Genomic DNA, 21,526 nt, shown 5'->3' with positions numbered 1-21,526 from the left:
CAGCAGAGGTAATGGTATATATAAGAGTATATCGTCGATCTGAAAAGGGAGGTAAGAGATGAATCTCTACGACCGATAACAGAGAACCTATGAAATAGACCCCGTAGAAGGAGATCACTGCATTCAAATAGGCAATACTCTCCTCACATCCCTCTGACATTCACTGCACGCTGAGAGGAAAACCGGGCTCCAACTTGCTGCGGAGCGCATATCAACGTAGAATCTAGCACAAACTTACTTCACCACTTCCATCGGAGGCAAAGTTTGTAAAACTGAATTGTGGGTGTGGTGAGGGGTGTATTTATAGGCATTTTGAGGTTTGGGAAACTTTGCCCCTCCTGGTAGGAATGTATATCCCATACGTCACTAGCTCATGGACTCTTGCTAATTACATGAAAGAAAGCTGTCACAGTTGAAATAACAATGAACCAAATTAGTTATAGCAACCAAATTTTCACAGTAAATGTATTAAGTTAGCAAAGGATTGCACCCACCAGCAACTGGATGATTAACCCCTTAATACCCAAAAACGGATAACAATTTAATAATTAACGTTTTTATCACAGTCAAACACACTGTCACAGGTCTGCTGTGACTGATTACCTCCCTCAAAATGAATTTTGAAGACCCCTGAGCTCTCTAGAGACATCCTGGATCATGGAGGATGAAGTAGGAAGATTGTGACTGAATTTTTACTGCTCAAAAAAGTGCTAAAATAGGCCCCTCCCACTCATATTACACAGTGGGGAAGCTCAGTTAACTGTTTCTATGCAGAAACAAAAGTTAGCCATGTGGTAAAAATCATGCCCCAATAAGTTTTATCACCAAGTACCTCACAAAAAACGATTAACATGCCAGTAAACGTTTTGAACATACATTTTAAAAGTTATGAAGTGTTATTAATAAGCCTGCTACCAGTCACTTTTACTGCAGTTAAGGCTCACACATTACTTCAGTATTAACAGTATTTTCCGAGTCAAATTCCATTCCCTAGAAAAATACTTCAGTGTACACACACTCCTCAGCCTAATACCAGTCGCTACCACTGCATTTAAGGCTGTACTTACATAACATTGGTATCAGCAGTAATTTCTCAGTCAATTCCATTGCTTAGAAAAATAATTTACTGCACATACCTCGTTTGCAGGGGGGCCCTACATGCTATTCCCCTCTTCTGAAGTTACCTCACTCCTCAGAATGTGCGAGAACAGCCAGTGGATCTTAGTTACGTCTGCTAAGATCATAGAAAACGCAGGCAGATTCTTCTTCTAATGCTGCCTGAGAACAAACAGCACACTCCGGTGCCATTTAAAATAACAAACTTTTGATTGAAGAAATAAACTAAGTTTAAAAACACCACAGCCCTCTCACAACCACCTATCTTTAGTTAGCTTGCAAGAGAATGACTGGATATGACATGTGAGGGGAGGAGCTATATAGCAGATCTGCTTGGGTGATCCTCTTGCAACTTCCTGTTGGGGAAGAGATATAATCCCATAAGTAATGGATGACCCGTGGACTGACTACACTTAACAAGAGAAATGGCTGCCAAGTTCCGTCCATGTATTGCATGTATATTTTGATATGTTAAATTTCTCCATTCACAGTTGAATCTTAAATAAGTTTTCCTATTCTCACATGCTGATTTGTGCATGTGCAATTTGAAATAGCGAACTAAAAAATATTAAACATGCACTGTCATACAAGAAAACAGCTAATTGGACAAGAAAAAAAGCTGTGGGTGGAGCTTGGCGGCCATTTTCGTCTGCTAACAAACGATTATTTAAAAGTTTCATGTACTTCTTACAAGCTTAGATATAAAACCTGTTGCAAGTTATTTGTCTGATTTGTAACAAGTAAAAAAAAAAAAATAATGGTTCTAGACTGTCCCTTTAACCATCAGAGGATACATCAGAAGAACAAGGGACTGGAACCCTCAGCTTAGCAGACACGCACGCACAGCAAACAAAAAAGTGCAAAAAAGCTGGTGCAAGCTGTGTAACTGAACGTACAAGCCCACGCCCGTTAGTAAATGCTAAACAAACTGACCTGTGCTTAAAAATAAATATTTAAATGCACCTAAAGGCCTACATAAGGTGAAATAAAAATAAGGAACTTATGATCCCAAGTCTACAGTGTCTGATATAATGGTCCCCAAACTTTGATATACATAAGTACCTACTAATAGCCTACAGGCTAAGCAGGTGCCAAACCACAGCCCCCACACTTACCTGACTGGCACCCACTCTACTGGATACCATAAGCAGAGAAAAATTGCTTGCAGTAGATAGTCAATCCAGGAGGCTAGGGCCTTTTTGCAACACATTCTTAAGCCTGTGACTAACTCCCATACTCCAAAGACATCTTCTATCCAAACATTAACTCTCGGAGGGTAAACACCCTCAAACTGGTCTGATAATCCCTTTCGCAAACACCTGGAGCACCTCCCTTCTTCACCTTCCTCCTGCAGAAGCCAAGACCGTTTTCAGTAAGGCTGGAGGGGTTTAAGGGCTCTTGGAGTTTTGGGATCTTTGCCTCCTCCTAGTGGTCAGAAGTATAATTCCCAGGAGTACACTTAGCACAGAGCGGAGGCAGTAAACCCAGTTAAAACAAACGGTGGAGAGCCTGGGGGGAGGAGGCAGTCCAGTCATATTTCTTATTGTTATTTTGTATAATTTAATTATGTTTTTTTATACATTAGTGGGTATACTTTCAATTGGGTTAGAGATAATGTTCATTAGAGTAGCTTTGCAGAGAATTTAACTACTTAAAGGGATAGAAAAGTCAATATTGAATTGTGCATAGATGCATTTCAATTTAAAATAGAATCAATTTGCATTACCAAAAAAAAGTTATTATTGTTTTTTCAGCAGCATACGCACATATGCTGTGAGAGCTGTGCACCATTATTCAAGCTTAGAGAGCTGGTGGTGGTGCATATTGTGTCAGTTAAAGGGCCACTGTAAGTAAATATTTTCTATGCCTGTTACTAACTACCCCAAATACGCTTTTTATCAATAGCATTTCATTAACATATCTCTACCGTATATCAGAAATCTTGTCTGCAAATTTAATTGTTTTCCAAACCCACTCCGTGGGTATCCTTTGCTCTGTACCAATCCGTTTACAATACCTAGGTTTCAAAATGGCGCTTTAAACACAAAGTTATTGGTTTAAGTATTTTGAACACACAGTGCTGAAAATAGTGGGCAGGATAACGTGACATCATCGGTGAATAAAAGATATAACTTTTAGAACGTTATGAAACTTCGTTTTGGAGAAAATATAGGTCAGTAGGTTTTAATTAATGTTTATTAACTTTAATATGTTAGTTGTTTAGCTTAAAAATTATAACAGAAAGTAATCCTTTAAGACTTTGTGTCATACAAGTCACTGCTGATTCCTGAGAAGGTGTGGTGTTTAAATACTGGTGCCCTCAGAGCATATGTGTGTATGCCGCTGAAAAACAGTAATAACGTTTGCTAGAAGTATTTTTGCTAATGGAAGTATGGAAGTATATTGCAAAAATTATATTTAAAATTGAAACGCACCCTTTAATTGTGACCTTTCTGTCCCTTTAATATGGTAAAGAATAGAACAAGGTAAATTGAGTCCAGCATCTTAAATAAACTAAAAGTTTTACACCTTATTGAAGAATGCTTTTATCTGGGTATAATGTGAACTATTAAATTAATCTCCAAAGTGGTTGGACTTTATCTGATGCTAGGTTAAGAACTAGTTGTTTGTTAGAAAGTATAGAAAATTAAAGGGACAGTCTACTCCAAAATCATTGTTTAAAAAGGTAGATAATCCCTTTACTACCCATTCCCTAGATTTGCATAACTAACATGGTTATATCAATATTCTTTTTCCCTCTGTGATTACCTTGTATCTAAGCCTCTGCAGACTGCCCCCAATTTATGTTCTTTTGACAGACTTGTATTTTAGCCAATCAGTGCTGACTCATAAAAAAACTCCACAGGAGTGAGACCAACATTATCTATATGGCACACATGAACTACTGCTGTCTAGGTGTGAAAGAACTGTCAAAATGCACTGAGATAAGAGGTGGCCTTCAAGCACTTAGAAATTAGCATATGAGCCTACCTAGGTTTAGCTTTCAACAAATAATACAAACAGAACAAAACAAATATGATGATAAAGGTAAAATGGAAAGTTGTTGAAAACTGCATGCCCTATCTGAATCATGAAAGTTTAATTTTGACTAGACTGTCGCTTTAAGGTGGATTCAGAGGTATGGTGTAATGTCTTTTTTTCCACTTCACATACAGACACAACATGCTATGTATCTCTAATAGAGAAATTGATCATTCTGTTATGTATTTGTTGCTATGCTTCTGACCTGAATAAAGGAAAGTTTACCTGATAAATTTATTTCCGGATATGGAGAATCCACGTCCTCATCAATTACTAGTGGGAATATCACTCCTGGCCAGCAGGAGGAGGCAAAGCTGTTAAGTGTCACTCCCCTAGCCCTAATCCCCAGTCATTCGACCGAAAGGAAAATGAAAAAAGGAATAACACAAAGGTGTAAAGGTGCCTGGGGTTTAGTAAAAAAAAAAAAATGTCTTAAAATAAGGGTGGGGACGTGGACTCTCCATATCTGGAAATAAATAAATTTATCAGGTAAGCATACATTTTGTTTTCTTTCATAAGATATGGAGAGTCCACAGCATCATCAATTACTAGTGGGAACCAATACCCAAGCTAGAGGACACAGATGACTAGGGAGGGAAAACAAGACAGGCAGACCTAAACAGAAGGCACCACCGCTTGAAGAACCTTTCTCCCAAAAGAAGCCTCAGCTGAGGCAAAAGTATCAAATTTGTAAAATTTGGAAAAAGTATGCAGAGAGGACTAAGTTGCAGCCTTGCAAATCTGTTCTACAGAAGTTTCATTTTTAAAAGCCCAAGAAGAGGAGACAGCCCTCGTGGAATGAGCTGTAATTCTCTCAGGAGGCTGCTGGCCAGCAGTCTCATAAGCCAAATAAATTATACTTCTCAACCAGAGGGAAAGAGAAGTAGCAGAAGCTTTCTGACCTTTATGCTTTCCAGAGAAACAAACAAACAGGGCAGAGGACTGGTGAAAATCCTTAGTCGCCTGTAGGTAGAACTTTAGAGCATGCACAACATCCAAGTTGTGCAACAAACGTTCCTTATGAGAAGAACGATTAAGACATAGAGATGGAACAACAATTTCCTGATTAATATTTCTATCCAAAACCACTTTAGGAAGAAAACCCTAACTTAGTACGAAGAACCGCCTTATCAGCATGAAAAATAAGGTAATTTACCTTATGGTAAATTTTCCTAGTAACAGGCTTGCGAGCCTGTATCATGGTCTCAATAACCGACTGAGAAAAGCCACGCTTAGACAGAACTAAGCGCTCAATCTCCAAGCAGTCAGCTTCAGAGAAACGAGATTTGGATGGAGGAATAGACCCTGAGTTAGAAGGTCCTTCCTCAGAGGCAACGTCCAAGGTGGCAGAGATGACATCTTCACTAGGTCTGCATACCAAATCGTACGAGGCCATGCAGGAGCTATTAGAATCACTGACGCTCTCTTCTGTTTTATACAAGCAATGACTCGTGGAAGGAGCGCAAATGGAGGAAAAAAGTATTCTAGACTGAAATCCCAAGGAACCGCCAGAGCATCTATCAGGACGGCCTGCGGATCTCTTGACCTTGAACCATACCTTGGAAGTTTGGCGTTCTGCTGAGACGCCATCAGATCCAACTCCGGTACCCCTCATTTGAGGGTTAACCTGTAGAACACCTACGGATGGAGAGCCCACTCCCCGGGATGAAATGTCTGTCTGCTCAGGAAATCTGCTTCCCAGTTGTCCACTCCTGGAATGTGGATGGCAGGTAGACAGCAATTGTGAGCTTCCGCCCACTGAACAATCTGAGCCACCTCTTTCATGGCTAAGGAACTCTGAGTTCCTCCCTGGTAGTTGATATAAGCCACTGAGGTGATGTTGTCCGATTGGAACCTGATAAACAGGGCTAAAGACAACTGTGGCCAAGCCATCAGAGCACTGAAATTGCTCTCAACTACAAGATATTTATGAGGAGAGCAGACTTCTCCTGAGTCCATAGTACCTGCACCTTTACAAGTCCCAGACTGCTCCGCAGCCCAGTAGGCTGGCATCCGTGGTCAAAATCACCCAGGAAGGTCTCCGGAAGCATGTTCCCTGAGTCAGATGCTCCTGAGAAAGCCACCATGGGAGAGAGTCTCTTGTTGACTGATCTAGATCTATCCTCAGACAGATCCGAATGGTCTCCATTTCATTGTCTGAGCATGCATAACTGCAAAGCTCTCAAATGGAATCGAGCAAAGGGAATGATGTCCATGGAAGCGACCATCAGACCAATAACCTCCATACATTGAGCCACTGATTGCGAACAGTAGACTGCAGAGAGAGGCAAGAGGAAAGAATCTTGGATTTTCTGACCTCTGTCAGAAATATTTTCATAAATAGGGAATCTATTATGGTCCCTAAGAAAGCTACCCTTGTAGCTGGAACAAGGGAACTCTTTCCCAGATTCACTTTCCATCCGTGGGAACATAGAAAATAATAAAAGATCTCTGTATGAGAGTTTGCTTGTTGAAAAGATGGCGCCTGAACCAATATGTCGTCCAGGTATGGCACCACTGCAATTCCCCGAGACCTGATCACTGCCAAGAGAGCCCCCAGAACCTTTGAGAAAATTCTGGGAGCTGTGGCAAGGCCAAACGGAAGAGCCACAAACTGAAAGTGGTTGTCTAGAAAAGCAAATCTCAGGAACTTATGATGATCCCTGTGGATGGGAACATGAAGATACGCATCCTTCAGGTCTATGGTTGTCATGAACTGACCCTCTTGGACCAAAGGAAGAATGGAACAAATGGTTTTCATTTTGAAGGATGGTACCCTGAGAAACTTGTTGAGACACTTTAGGTCTAGAATAAGAACCACAAACAGTTTTGAATAGAATCCCAGACCCTGTTCCCTTACACTGGAACTGGGACTATCATTCCCAGGGAAGAAAGGTTTCGAACGCAAATTAAGAATGCCTCTCTGTATCTGGTCTGCAGATAATCTTGAGAGGTGGAACCTGCCACTGGGAGGAAAAGTTTTGAATTCTATTTTGTAACCCTGAGATACTATGTCCACAGCCCAGGGATCTGGGACATTTTGTATCCAAGCTTGATGAAACAGAGAAAGCCTGCCCCCCACTTGATCCAATCCCAGATCGGGGGCAAACCCTTCATTCTAATTTAGACTCAGCTGCAGGCTTCTTAGATTGCTTCCCCTTGTTCCAAGACTGAGTGGGTTTCCAAGAAGACTTGGATTGTTCCTACTTGGAAGAGGAAGACTTTCCTTTGAAGTTACGAAAGGAACAAAAATTACTTTGACATCTTTTAGGTCTATTCTTCCTGTCTTGTGGTAGAAAATACCCTTTTCCACTAGTAATATCAGAAATTATTTCTGCCAGACCAGGTCCAAACAAGGTCTTACCCTTGTAAGGTAGCGCCAGAAACTTGGACTTAGAGGTAACATCCGCTGACCATAATTTTAGCAACAACGTCCTGCAGGCTAGGACAGTGAAGCCAGATATCTTTGCTCCCAGTTTAATAACTTGCATGGTAGCATCAGAAATAAAGGAATTGGCTAGCTTGAGAGTCTTAATTCAGTCTTGGATCTCCTCCAAAGGAGTCTCTACTAAAATTTAATCCGACTAGGTGTTGCACCAATAAGATGCCGCACTTGACACAGTGGCAATACAAACTGCAGGTTGCCATTGAAGACCTTGATGAACATCTTCTTCAAATAAGCCTCCAGCTTTTGTCAAATGGATCCTTAAAAGAGCAGCTATCCTCTATAGGGGTAGTAGTTCTCTTAGCTAGAGTAGAAATGGCCCCTTCTACTTTAGGCACTATACTCCATGAATCTTTAATGGAGTCAGTGACAGGAAACATCTTTTAAAGACAGGAGATGTGGAAAAATGTATCTCTAGCTTCTCCCATTCCTGTGAAATAATCTCTGTGGCGTGGTCTGGAGCAGGAAACGCTTCCACAGTGGAAGAAACATCATAGTATTTATTAAGTTTACTAGATTTCTTAGGGTTGACAACGACAGGAGTATCAGAGTCATCCAAAGAAGCCAAAACCTCCTTTAAAGGGACAGTCTACCATAGAATTGTTATTGTTTTAAAAGATAGATAATCCCTTTATTACCCATTCCCCAGTTTTATTAATATACTTTTTACCTCTGTGATTACCTTGTATCTTGGAACCTTCTTCCAGCCCCCTGATCACATGACTGACTGTTTATTATCTATTGTCTTAAATTTAGCATTATTGTGTGCTAAATCTTAAATAACCCCCTGTGCCTGAACACAGTGTTATCTATATGGCCCACGTGTACTTTCTGTCTCTTTGTGTTGAAAAGAGATTTAAAAAGCATGTGATAAGAGGCAGCCCTCAATGGCTTAGAAATTAGCATATAAGCCTACCTATGTTTAGTTTAAACTAAGAAAACCAAGAGAAAAAAACAAATTTGATGATAAAAGTAAATTGGAAAGTTGATTAAAATTATAAGTCATTTCTGAATAATGAAAGTTTAATTTATACTAAACTGTCCCTTTAACAATACACACAGGTGTTCGAGCTTAAATCTGATGGTTACTCCTTCAGTATCAGATGAAGAAATTATACTGTCTGAATCTGAGATTTCACCCTCAGAGGCTACAGACGTATCCTCCTCATCAGACTTATAAGGAAGGGCAACCTGAGTAGCAGTGTTTGGAACAGAAACCTTACTATCTGAATCTCTAATTTAACTCTTGCGTTTTCTGCGGGAAAATAAACTCCTCCAGGAGGTTTAGAGGAACTGCAAGGCACTGCATGTGACACCATAGATGCTTGGGATATTTGAGGAGAAAGCTGTGGCATTGCCTGAACAGCATCATCCTGAGAGACATTTAGCTCAGTGGGCAAAATTTTACTTTTATACTCTATGGTTCTATAACCAAACATAGTAAACATCTGTCACAAGCAACATTGTCCTCTATCTGGTCTGCAGATTGATCCATGTCCACAGTACAGTGAAAATTCCCCAAATTAACTTAAAATAAATAAAATGGCTACTGTCACTTTAAATCTCTTTAATCCCAAAAGCGTTATTTTTCTGTAGCATAACACGCTAAATAGACATTGATAAGTTTTGACAAAAACATTAAACACCTCTGTGGTGCTCCTACCGTACCCACAGGAGTATATCAGAGAACTGAAAAACAATCAGCCAGAATTCTCCCCTTCAGCGCATCGAGCCGACACAGGAGAATGAAGGAAAGCTGTGACACCGCTCCTCTCCGATACTACAGAGAGCCGGAAGTCACATGATCGCCAGAGAAGAGAAACTACACCACACTAAAAGTGCACTTTCCCTATCTCCGCTAAAAGACTGCTCAACAGCAAGGTAACTCCTCCCAGTAGGCTAACTGATACTCCAGAGCGGTACAAACAGTGAAAACATAAACCGTAAAAAACGCTAGTTGTCACACACAATATGCCTCAAGCAGCATGTGAAAACACAAATGTTCAAAAAGCAGCACTTTAGATTGACATTGACTACAGCTATACCCAACAATCTTGCTTGTAGCGAAAAGGAATTCAATTTTTTTCAGACACCAAAACTTCACCTCCTCCATTGACAGAGGCAAAGAGAATGACTTGGGATTGTGGGTAGGGGAGTGACACTTAACAGCTTTGCTGTGGTGCTCTTTGCCTCCTCCTGCTGGCCTGGAGTGATATTCCCACTAGTAATTGATGACATTATGGACTATAAAAAAAAATAATAATTAAAAAGGTCCTTTAAAAATACAAATATGAAAATGTATTTTTTTTTAAATGCAATCACCTTAATTGCGTAGCCTGTGAACATAATTATAATGAAACAAAATCCACTAATTAAATCCAATACCAATGGAAAGGTATGCAAAGTAAATGTGGCTTGTAACTGCAAGACAGATCATGTGGTGTATCTGCTGGAGTGTACATGTGGCCTGCAGTATATAGGGCGCATGACCCGACCTTTTTAAAAGAGACTGGCAGAACACCTAATGAATATTAAAGCTGGTCTTAAAATACATAGTGTGTCTGCCCATTTTAGAATCTTTTATTAAATGGACCCTTTGGGTCTAAAAGCCAGTATTTTGGAATATATATCAGTGAGTGATAGGAGGGGGAATAGAGAACTGTTTTTGAGAAAACGGGAATCCTATTGGATTCCTACTCTCCATACACAGGTCCCGTATGGTCTGAACAAAGATATTGACTTAGCGGCCTTTTTAGTGGAAGGATAGAACATTTAGCCAATCTAATATATCCATATTGACACATCAATATCAATTATTTTTAGCAATTTTAATAAGAGGAACATTTATATGTGCTGTAGATTTGTATATAAATATATGTATCCCTAATTTTAGAATTACTATCAATTCTGGTATTTTTTAAAGCTTCTCTATTAAGGATGAATTCTTACTAAAGTTTTTTTTTTAATAGTCTGTGTAATATCAGTATTTGAACACTAATATTAGTGTATTTTCTTACTCTAAGAGGCATTTTGTGGATTTTGCCCTTCTTTTTGAGATTATTACTACTTTATCTTTTACCATAGCGCTTATATGCCAACTGTACAAATTGATTTATTTATTTATGGACTATTGTTTTATCTATATAGTTGATATATGATTTTTTCAGTTTTTACACACTTGGGTATTCTGAACCAATAGCAAACAATACCACAAATTTGTTTTAGTCTCTTTTTTACTCTATTAGATCATATTGTGTAGGTATATGCTACAATCATTGACTGTCGATATGATTTGTAATAGTGATGTAACTGTATATATTTTTAATATGTTTCTAATAAGCTTTTCATAATTGCTTATATTTTCTTAGTTATGTATATCTTTTGTTGTTATATTTATAATGTAATATTGAAACAATGTCACTGATGTATATCATCAGGGTGCTTTCCCCTTCTGTTATAGTTCAGTACAAAGACATGTATCACAATAGAGCCCTGCAGTAAACACACTGTACGTAGCTTCCAGTTAACATAGTGTCCAACATTAACACGTGGTCGTTGTGTTAACCAATGAGCTCAGGTCAAAGTTATACGCCCATAACATTTGTTCCCATAGGAATGATAGCTACGCTCTCAACTAGTGATGTCACAAATACGTGACAATTAAGGTAACCGAATAAGGAACGAGTAATAAGTACACACCTTTTTATACATTTTCTTAGCTTTATAGATTTTCACGTAACGATGCATACCCCTACACGTGATTTTGATCTAACCAATAGGATGGTAATAATATAGGGGCGGGCTGCAACCCCTCCGTTTTTAAATAGTGATCCAGTGATTAATTACAGTTGAAATCCTCTGACGAAGAAGGCACTGAACTTGTTATAAAGCCTTCGAAACGCATAAGGAATACTTTTGTGAGGTTTAAACAAGCCATTGGAACCGTTGCAAACTCTCTCACACACTATCATTCACTATCAAGTAAATTGCAAACTGAATGGATTGTTTTCCTGGTTTTTATTGAATGAATAATTGATACCTCATATTCAATTGAGGTTGGAAAGTGTAAGCATGTTTTACTTATGAGTTTAATAAAACTTAGTTACTTTTTATCCAACAATATTGCACTATCCTGTGTGTGTTTGTTTTCTCCCTCTATTTACAACTGCGTTACAACAGTGGAACGGTGTCAGACAGCTTTGCAGTGGATCACAGACCAGCTGAGAGGCTGACAGATCAATTAAGCGGCACTTACCTCATAGGATTGGGGTTGATTCTAGTAAGTAGGCATTCTACTTATTTTAAAGCATGTCAACTGGGACTTTGGAATTCAGTTTCTTTTGGGATCATCATCTTATGCTCTTTTCACCCAAATTTATGTGGAACTATTTTGCCTTACATCTATAAAAATTTATGTGGGACTATTTTACCCTGTACCTATGAACGCTTTTCCTTGCTGATATCAAATATCAGTTTATACATTTTCATATTTGTATTTTTATACAATAGAGTGGGTTTTTAAAGGACCTTTTTAATTATTATTATTTTTTTTTTTATATTTCATAGGGTGTTTTAATAAACATCTTTAATTGCTTTTATAATTAAATTGGCTATTAAAGACTTCCAAATATCCTTTCCCTGCGCCCTACTTCCGATCTTTTATATATATATATATATATATATATATATATATACATACACACATATACATACATACATATATATATATATATATATATATATATATATATATATATACACATACTACAAAGTTCAGAAAAGAGGAGAAAAAAAAGTAGGATAAAAAGTGAAATATGACAAATTTAAATTTAGGATAAGAAACATTCTATTTAAACTAGGGTCTTTCCTTTTCTCATTACCTATACTTTAATAAACAATGAGTCTTTCACTTGATCTTTGACAAACTTTATTTAAAATTAATTAAGAATATTTAATTTTCTACCTGCACTTTACATTTCATAATAAACATTGAGACCCATCAATTGAAGTACACATGTTAAGGTATACAGGAAAGCAGTACATACCTCTCCCCATTCCACGTTTTTAGGTGGTAGTGGATAGTGTAATGGAATGTCATATGCTATTTCCTCCATAAACCATTTAAAACTCTTGCAGTTGTGGTCCTCACGGAACTTTTTCAACTCACTAATATCTCCAAATGCCAAGGCTTTGGTCTCTGGGCGACTGGCATAAAAATAATCCCTGTATTCATCCCACCAAACTTCTACTACTCGAACATAATTCTATAAGGAAATAAGAAAATAGCAGTAACGTAGAGTAGATGAAAATCGTGGTGAAAATGTATGTTTTTATTTTAGCAAAAAAGTTAGTATTTATCAAACTAATGTAAAATACAATTGATGCCAAAACAAGCTTTACAATATATGCAAGGTCAGGCTCGAAAGAGGTGGTTGTAAGCATAGGCAAGTACAGCATTAGAGTGCAAAACCAAACCTTTTAATTAATACTACCCGTTATTTATGCTAAATATTTTAATGTATATCTCATTTTATATTCAGTGTCTCAGTTTCATATCCTTTTCCTACAAAGCAATCCCAAAGTCATGCATATATGCATGCATCAGAAAAGATAATACATATGACTAGTTGCCCACAATGGCAATCACATTTGAAGAGAAACACCCAGAAACACACACTCACACACTTTGTCAGACACATAAATACTGATAGGCAACCAAACATATGCTCTGCATCTGTAACACTTTTACAGAAAGACTAAATGAAGACAAACAATGACACAAATAATAATCTTATCAGACACACAATTATCCCCATACATACACACACACCTATACATACACATGCACACACATATAAATACACACACACATATATATGTGTGAGTATGTGCATAGTTAGTGGTTAGCATGGGCTGTGTGTGAACAGTTAGTGGTGAGCAGGAATTGTGTGTGTGAACAGTTAGTGGTGAGCAGGGACTGTGTGTGTGAGTGCATAGTTAGTGGTGAGCAGGGGCTTTGTGTGTGTGTAGTTAGCAGTGAGCAGGGGCTAGGGTGTTTGTGTACTTAGTGGTGTGCAGGGACTGCATGTGTGCAGTTAGTGGTGAGCAGGGCTGTGTGTTTGTGCAATTAGTGATGAGCAGGGGCTTTGTGTTTGTGCAGTTAGTGGTGAGCAGGGCTGTGTGTTTGTGCAGTTAGTGGTGAGCAGGACTGTGTGTTTCCGCAGTTAGTGGTGAGCAGGACTGTACGTTTCCAATTAGTGGTGTGAAGGGACTGCATGTGTGCAGTTAGTGGTGTGCAGGGGCTGTGTGTTTGTGCAGTTAGTGATGAGCAGGGGCTGTGTGTTTGTGTAGTTAGTGATGAGCAGGGGCTGTGTGTTTGTGCAGTTAGTGATGAGCAGGGGCTTTGTGTTTGTGCAGTTAGTGGTGAGCAGGACTGTGCGTTTCCGCAGTTAGTGGTGAGCAGGACTGTGTGTTTCCAGTTAGTGGTGTGAGTGGAGGTTGTGCGTGTGTGCAGTTAATGGTAAATTGAGATGTGTGTGCATGCAGTTAGTGGTAAGTGAAAGCTATGTGTGTGTGCTGTGGAAGGTGATGTGTGTATAGATAATGGTGAGTGGTAAGTGGGGCAGTGTGTGTAGTTCGTTTTGAGTGGAGGCTGTGTCTGCATGTGTGTTTGTGTGTGCAGCTAGTAGTTAGCAGGGGATATGCATGCAGTTACCAGTGAGATGGGGCTGTGTGTCTGTGTGCTCTTGGTGGTGAGCAGGGGCTGTGTGTCTGTATGCTCCTAGTGGTGAGCAGGGGTTTTGAGTCTGTGTGCTCCTAGAGGTGAGCAGGGGCTGTGTGTCTGTGTGTTCCTAGTGGTGAGCAATGGCTTTGTGTCTGGGTGCTCCTAGTGGTGAGCAATGGCGTTGTGTCTGTATGCTCCTAGAGGTGAGCAGGGGCTGTGTGTCTGTGTGCTCCTAGTGGTGAGCAATGTCTGAGTGTCTGTGTGCTCTTAGTGGTGAGTAGGGGCTGCGTGTGTTCTTTTTGTGGTGAGCAGTGGTTGTGTTTGTGCTCTTAGTGGCGATCAGGGGCTGTGCATGCTTGCATGGGTGCTCTTAGTGGTGGGCAGGGGCTGTGTGCGTTCTCTTTGTGCTGAGCAGTGGTTGTGTGTGCCCTTAGTGGTGAGTGGGAGCTGTGAGTGCATACTGTGAGTTAGTGGCGAGACAAAAATGTGAGTGTGCAGTTAGTGATGAGCAGAGACTGTGTGTACCTTTATGGGAAAGATTAAATATATTACAGCTGTTAGCCTTAGATATTGTTTTAGGCATGTTAAGGTAAAGCACTTAACAGTAGTTTTACTTAGCAGCTGATTTTGAAATCTTGAACAATTAAGATGAGAAAGTTAGGATAAACAGAAAATGTTTTTACTTTTTATAGAGTTGTAAATACTACATTCCCCAGATATACGTTCGCAAACGGCTGCAATTATTTGTTCAATAATGTCACTGTAATGACAAGTTGTGGCAGGATAACTGCCTTTACCTGGTATATAACAGCAAAGCCTTTTATGTAGAATTGAAGAGAGGAACGCCTACCCTTTTTCCAGAAGTTCAATTATCTTGCCAAAACCTGCCAATTGTCTTAAATGTCTTTTGCAATTGAAAACAAAGAAGACATGTTAACTCCACAAACCAGCACCCAAGCATAGCTATACTTTTAGTTATTTTTCATATTAAAATGAAACCTACTCTGACAACAGTATTCAAAAGGTTTCCTTATTGCTTATCTTGTTCATAGAGCCAGGGCTCCTAAAACTTTCATTATGGCTCTTAATGTTTCTGATTATTACACATCTATATATCACAGACTACTAAAAAAATGTGTTGCTAGCCCATAAGTTTTATGAGCTGTGACAGCATCAAGTTTAAAGGAGCACTTTAGTCAGAAAAGTCACTTTGTTGAGTCTCTTTAGGGGGTTTTAGCCCTGTAATATTGTGAGTCTCATCAAAAGCAGCGAGACATCCTATTACTACATTATTGCAATTTAACCCTCACAGTAAAAGACAACAGTGTTGTTAAGGGGATAATTAAGTTTTTCTTAATTAACCATATATAAGTATTACCATGTTGCAACTAAAGCTGTTAAAATGAGAGTAAACTTGGTTTGTGTTTTGCTTTTCTGCAATAAAATGTCTAAAAATATGACCATGCTGTTCCTTTCCAACATAGCTCACTATTTGCCTACACTCCTTGACAAGTTAGCTGCCTATAGTAACCTGTCAGGGAGCAGTGTAAGAAGGAGGAGTTTCAGCTGCCACTGCAAGGACTAGTCTGTTTCTGAGGCAACACTGCAGAGGAATAATAATCAATTAGAGCAGGGTTATCTGGGCACAGAGATAAGCTGATTCATGTTGTGTCCCTACACCTTATTTTGACAAATGTAAGCCGGAAACGGCTTCCTTCTATGCTGTACACAATGGCCTCTATTTATCAAGGTCTGTCGCACCTGATCAGACAGTGCGGATCAGGTCCGACAGACCTCACTGAATACGGCGAGCAATACGCTCGCCGTATTCAGCATTGCACCAGCAGCTCACAAGAGCTGTTGGTGCAACGCCGCCCCCTGCAGATTCGCGGCCAATAGGCCGCCAGCAGGGGGGTGTCAATCAACCCGATTGTACTGCTCAGAGCAGGTCTTTGTACTTGTACTGCTCAGAGCAGGCAGACAGGTTATGGAGCAGCGGTCTTTGTGACGGCTCGCCAGAAACACAGGATTCGGAGCTTGATAAATATGCCCCATAATGTTGTGCACAGCTAGTCCTATCATAGTCATTGAGGTCTGCCTGCTCAGTAGCTGACTCTTCTATACTTGGCTAGGAGCTGTAGGAAAATAGTGAGTCATGGGAAAAGAAACATTAAGGCCTTATTACACAGCTTATAACAGGAGAGCAAACAGACATATTTACTCTCATTTTAACAAGTTTTTCTTTCATAAGGTAGTGAGAGTCTATGATTCATTATGCATGGGATTCACTTCTTAGCCACCAGGCGGAGGCAACATTCCCCAAAACTCTCAAGAGGACTTCATCCCTCCCACCTCACTGGTATGTCAGTTAAAACTTTGCCTCCCTGGAGGTGGGCGAAGATTTGACTATTTCTTCAAAGTTCTTAGAGATGGGTTCTCAGATTGAGTTGTGGGAGTTAAAAGGGACATAAAACAGGTTGAGATCTGTGCATATCATAAAAGGGCTAATTAATAAAAAATAGTTTGCATAAATTGTTTAAAAATTGCTGGGGCAGCCAACTTCACCCATCTTATCAGTGTTTAGACACAGGCATTGTATTTCAATGAGTTCACAGCTTCTAGGCATGCTCCAGCAGATAATCCCTATTCACTTTTGTATCCTACCAAAAGCAACCATAGATATAGATACAGCCATAAAAGGAATTGTGTGGGGGGAGTTAGAGCTTTTCAAATCAGAAACTAAAAAGAAAGGGTTAATGGCGAGGCACTGCAGTATACATTTGCAGGTAAAGTAATTAATGTACATATTATTAGATTTTGTCTATATCCCAACTTGTTTTATGTCCCTTTAATCACAGGCCTGGCCACAAGTGTCGCACGGACTGGTCCTTAACCCCTCCTGTTGGTTTGTCGTTCCACTCCAATATTGATATCCTCTGCTGTAATGTGCTCAGCACTGGATGGGCTACCACTGGACATATATTTTTCCTAGATGTAAGTACAGTGGATGGGATGCTTCAAACTGTAAGTATAGTTTATTTATTCATCTCCCAGAAAGCCTGCAGGATATTATCTGTTACACAGATAAGTATCATATAGCCAGGGGACACATATACATTTTATTGAACGCTCAAAGGTGACTTAAAGAGACATGAAACACAAAATGTTTCTTTCATGATTCAGATAGAGAATACAATTTTAAACAACTTTCCAATTTACTTCTATTATTTAATTTGCTTCCCCCTCTTGTTATCTTTTGCTGAAAGGTTTATCTAGGCAAGCTCAGGAGCAGCAAATAACCTAAGTTCTAGCTGCTGATTGGTGGCTGCAGATATACAACGATTGTTATTGGCTCACCCATGAGTTTAGTTAGAAACCAGTAGTGCATTGCTGCTCCTTCAACAAATGATACCAAGAGAATGAAACACATTAGATAATAGAAATAAAGTAGAAAGTTGTTTAAAATTATATTCTCTATCTGAATCATGAAAGAAAATGTTTGGGTTTCATGTCCCTTTAAGTTTAAGGGTAACAGTAAAGTTTTTGTGATTCCAAACTCCATTTTTAACATGCTCTCGCCTTATACTTTGTGCACTCCCAGCTCCGTTATTTTATGTAAAGCTCTCATATATATATATATATATATATATATATATATATATATATATATGTACTGTATATCTACAATGACTTAGCGTGTTACGGTTTTTCTTCTTGCACAGTGGAAAAGCCGGTGTAAATCTTGTACTTTACTCCTGTGTCAGGTTATTTCATCAGACAGCTGCTTGTATTTGAATCAGTATTACGTTTTCAGCAGCTTACTTTATTGCAGTTTCATTAAGGAGGGGGTAAGTTACTTAAAACTTTCAAGAGCCAGGAGGGAGTGTACAATTTTGCAAACATTTTTCAATTAAGTGCATTTTTTGCACTTTTGGACTTTGTTAAGTTCCTATACTATCACCTTATATTTCATAGACTGTTTATAGCATTTTATACTAGTTTCCTTAGGGAGCATTCTGGAACTGTCTCCATTACATCTGATCCACTAGAGGGTTGATCCATTGCTTATTTATTTACATAGGTACCTTATTACAAAAAAATGCATATGTAAATAAATAATCAGTGGATCCACTAGAGGGCGGATCCACTGATAATTTATTTACATATGTATTTTTTGTAATAAGGTACCTGTCACTCCTCCAGCTCAGTTATGTAGCTCATGCATGGATCTCCTCATTCATGCTAAGCAGTCTACTACTGCCAATGTCTGTCCTCCCTCTATCTGTACAGTCCAAGGGAGACCTTCAGAATTTTCTCCAGGATTGAAAAAATATTTGCTTTCTACTGTGTCAGGGATGATGGCAGCTACAGTATCCCACAAGTGAGTACACCCCTCACATTTTTGTAAATATTTTATTTTATCTTTTCATGTGACAACACTGAATAAATGAAACTTTGCTACAATGTAAAGTAGTGAGTGTACAACCTGTTTAACAGTGCAAATTTGCTGTCCCCTCAAAATAACAACACACACCCCTAAATGGAAATGTCCAATTTGGGCCCAAAGTGTCAATATTTTGTGTGGCCACCATTATTTTCCAGCACTGCCTTAACCCTCTTGGGCATGGAGTTTACCAGAGCTTCACAGATTGCCACTGGAGTCCTCTTCCACTCCTCCATGACGACATCACGGTGCTGGTGGATGTTAGAGACCTTGTGCTCCCCCACCTTCCATTTGAGGATGCCCCACAGATGCTCAATAGGGTTTAGGTCTGGAGACATGCTTGGTCAGTCCATTACGTTTATCCTCAGCTTCTTTAGCAAGACAGTGGTCATCTTGGAGGTGTGTTTGGGGTTGTTATGTTGGAATACTGCCCTGCGGCCCAGTCTCCAAAGAGAGATGATCATGCTCTGCTTCAGTATGTCACAGTACATGTTGGCATTCATGGTTCCCTCAATGAACTATAGCTCCCCAGTGATGGCAGTACTCATGCAGCTCCAGACCATGACACTCCCACCACCATGCTTGACTGTAGGCAAGACACACTTGTCTTTGTACTCCTCATCTGGTTGGTGCGACACACGCTTGACACCATCTGAACCAAAAAAAGTTTATCTTTGTCTCATCGGACCAAAGGACATGTCCTTAGTCTGCTTGTCTTCAGCAAACTATTTGCAGGCTTTCTTGTGCATCATCTTTAAAAGAGGCTTCCTTCTGGGACAACAGCCATGCAGACCAATTTGATGCAGTGTGCGTCGTATGGTCTGAACACTGACAGGCTGACCCCCCACCTCTTCATCCTCTGCAGCAATGCTGGCAGCACTCATACATCTATTTCCCAAAGACAACCTCTGGATATGACACTGAGCATGTGCACTCAACTTCTTTGGTCAACCATGGCGAGGGTCATGGCAATCTTCTTATAGCCTAGGCCACCTTTATGCAGAGCAACAATTCTTTTTTTTAGATCACACTCCAGTGACCAGTATGAGAGAGTGTGAGAGCAATAACACCAAATTTAACACACTTGCTCCTCATTCACACCTGAAACCTTGTAACACTAACGAGTCACATCACACCGGGGAGGGAAAAACAGAATTTATGTTTACCTGATAAATTTCTTTCTCCTACGGTGTGTCCGGTCCACGGCTTTATCCGTACTTGTGGGATATTCTCTTCCCCTACAGGAAATGGCAAAGAGAGCACACAGCAAAAGCTGTCCATATAGCCCCCCCTCCGGCTCCGCCCCCCAGTCATTCGACCGACGGTTAGGAGAAAAAGGAGAAACTATAGGGTGCCGTGGTGACTGTAGTGTACAGAAATATTTTTTTTAAACCTGACTAAAAGCCAGGGCGGGCCGTGGACCGGACACACAGTAGGAGAAAGAAATTTATCAGGTAAACATAAATTCTGTTTTCTCCTACATTGGTGTGTCCGGTCCACGGCTTCATCCTTACTTGTGGGAACCAATACCAAAGTTTTAGGACACGGATGAAGGGAGGGAACAAGTCAGGTAACCTAAACGGAAGGCACCACAGCTTGCAAAACCTTTCTCCCAAAACAGCCTCCGAAGAAGCATAAGTATCAAATTTGTAAAATTTGGCAAATGTATGCAGAGAAGACCAAGTCGCTGCCTTACAGATCTGATCAACAGAAGCCTCGTTCTTGAAGGCCCATGTGGAAGCCACAGCTCTAGTAGAGTGAGCTGTAATTCGTTCAGGAGGCTGCCGTCCGGCAGTCTCATAAGCCAATCGGACGATGCTTTTCAGCCAAAAGGAAAGAGAGGTAGCAGTAGCTTTCTGCCCTCTCCTCTTACCAGAATAAACGACAAACAAGGATGATGTCTGTCTGAAATCCTTTGTGGCTTCTAAATAGAATTTTAAAGCACGGACCACATCTAGGTTGTGTAACAAACGTTCCTTCTTTGAAACTGGATTCGGACACAGAGAAGGAACAACTATTTCCTGATTAATATTCCTGTTGGAAACCACTTTTGGAAGAAAACCAGGCTTGGTACGTAAAACTACCTTATCTGTATGGAATACCAGATAGGGTGAAGTACACTGCAAAGCAGACAATTCAGAAACTCTTCTAGCAGAAGAAATAGCAACCAAAAACAGAACTTTCCAAGATAGTAACTTAATATCTATGGAATGTAAGGGTTCAAACGGAACCCCTTGAAGAACTGAAAGAACTAAGTTTAGACTATATGGAGGAGTCATGGGTCTGTAGACAGGCTTGATTCTGACTAACGCCTGTACATCTGGCACAGCTGCCAGACGTTTGTGCAACAAAACAGACAGAGCAGATATCTGTCCTTTTAAAGAACTAGCTGACAAACCTTTATCCAAACCCTCTTGGAGAAAGGAAAGTATCCTAGGAATTTTAATTTTACTCCAAGAGAATCCCTTGGATTCGCACCAACAGATATATTTTTGCCATATCTTATGGTAAATTTTCCTAGTCACAGGTTTTCTGGCTTGAACCAGAGTATCTATAACTGAATCTGAAAACCCACGCTTAGATAGAATCAAGCGTTCAATTTCCAAGCAGTCAGTTGCAGAGAGACTAGATTTGGATGTTCGAATGGACCTTGTACTATAAGATCCTGCCTCAAAGGTAGCTTCCATGGTGGAGCCGATGACATATTCACCAGGTCTGCATACTAAGTCCTGCGCGGCCATGCAGGAGCTATTAG

At 39.8% G+C, this 21,526-nt stretch overlaps 1 protein-coding gene across 2 annotated transcripts in view; it reads right to left on the bottom strand.

The window, feature by feature from the left end:
- The window catches only part of GALNT7 (polypeptide N-acetylgalactosaminyltransferase 7), a 493,314-nt gene that overhangs the window by 44,298 nt on the left and 427,490 nt on the right, over positions 1-21,526 (bottom strand). For both annotated transcript variants that reach the window (XM_053703830.1, XM_053703829.1), the window contains exon 9: positions 12,649-12,867. In XM_053703830.1, the coding sequence (XP_053559805.1) occupies positions 12,649-12,867 (219 nt within the window). The remainder of the gene's footprint in view (positions 1-12,648; positions 12,868-21,526) is intronic.

This window comes from Bombina bombina, chromosome 2 (assembly GCF_027579735.1).
Source record: "Bombina bombina isolate aBomBom1 chromosome 2, aBomBom1.pri, whole genome shotgun sequence".
Taxonomy (NCBI): domain Eukaryota; kingdom Metazoa; phylum Chordata; class Amphibia; order Anura; family Bombinatoridae; genus Bombina; species Bombina bombina.
This window is presented reverse-complemented; position numbering and strand designations above follow the sequence as displayed.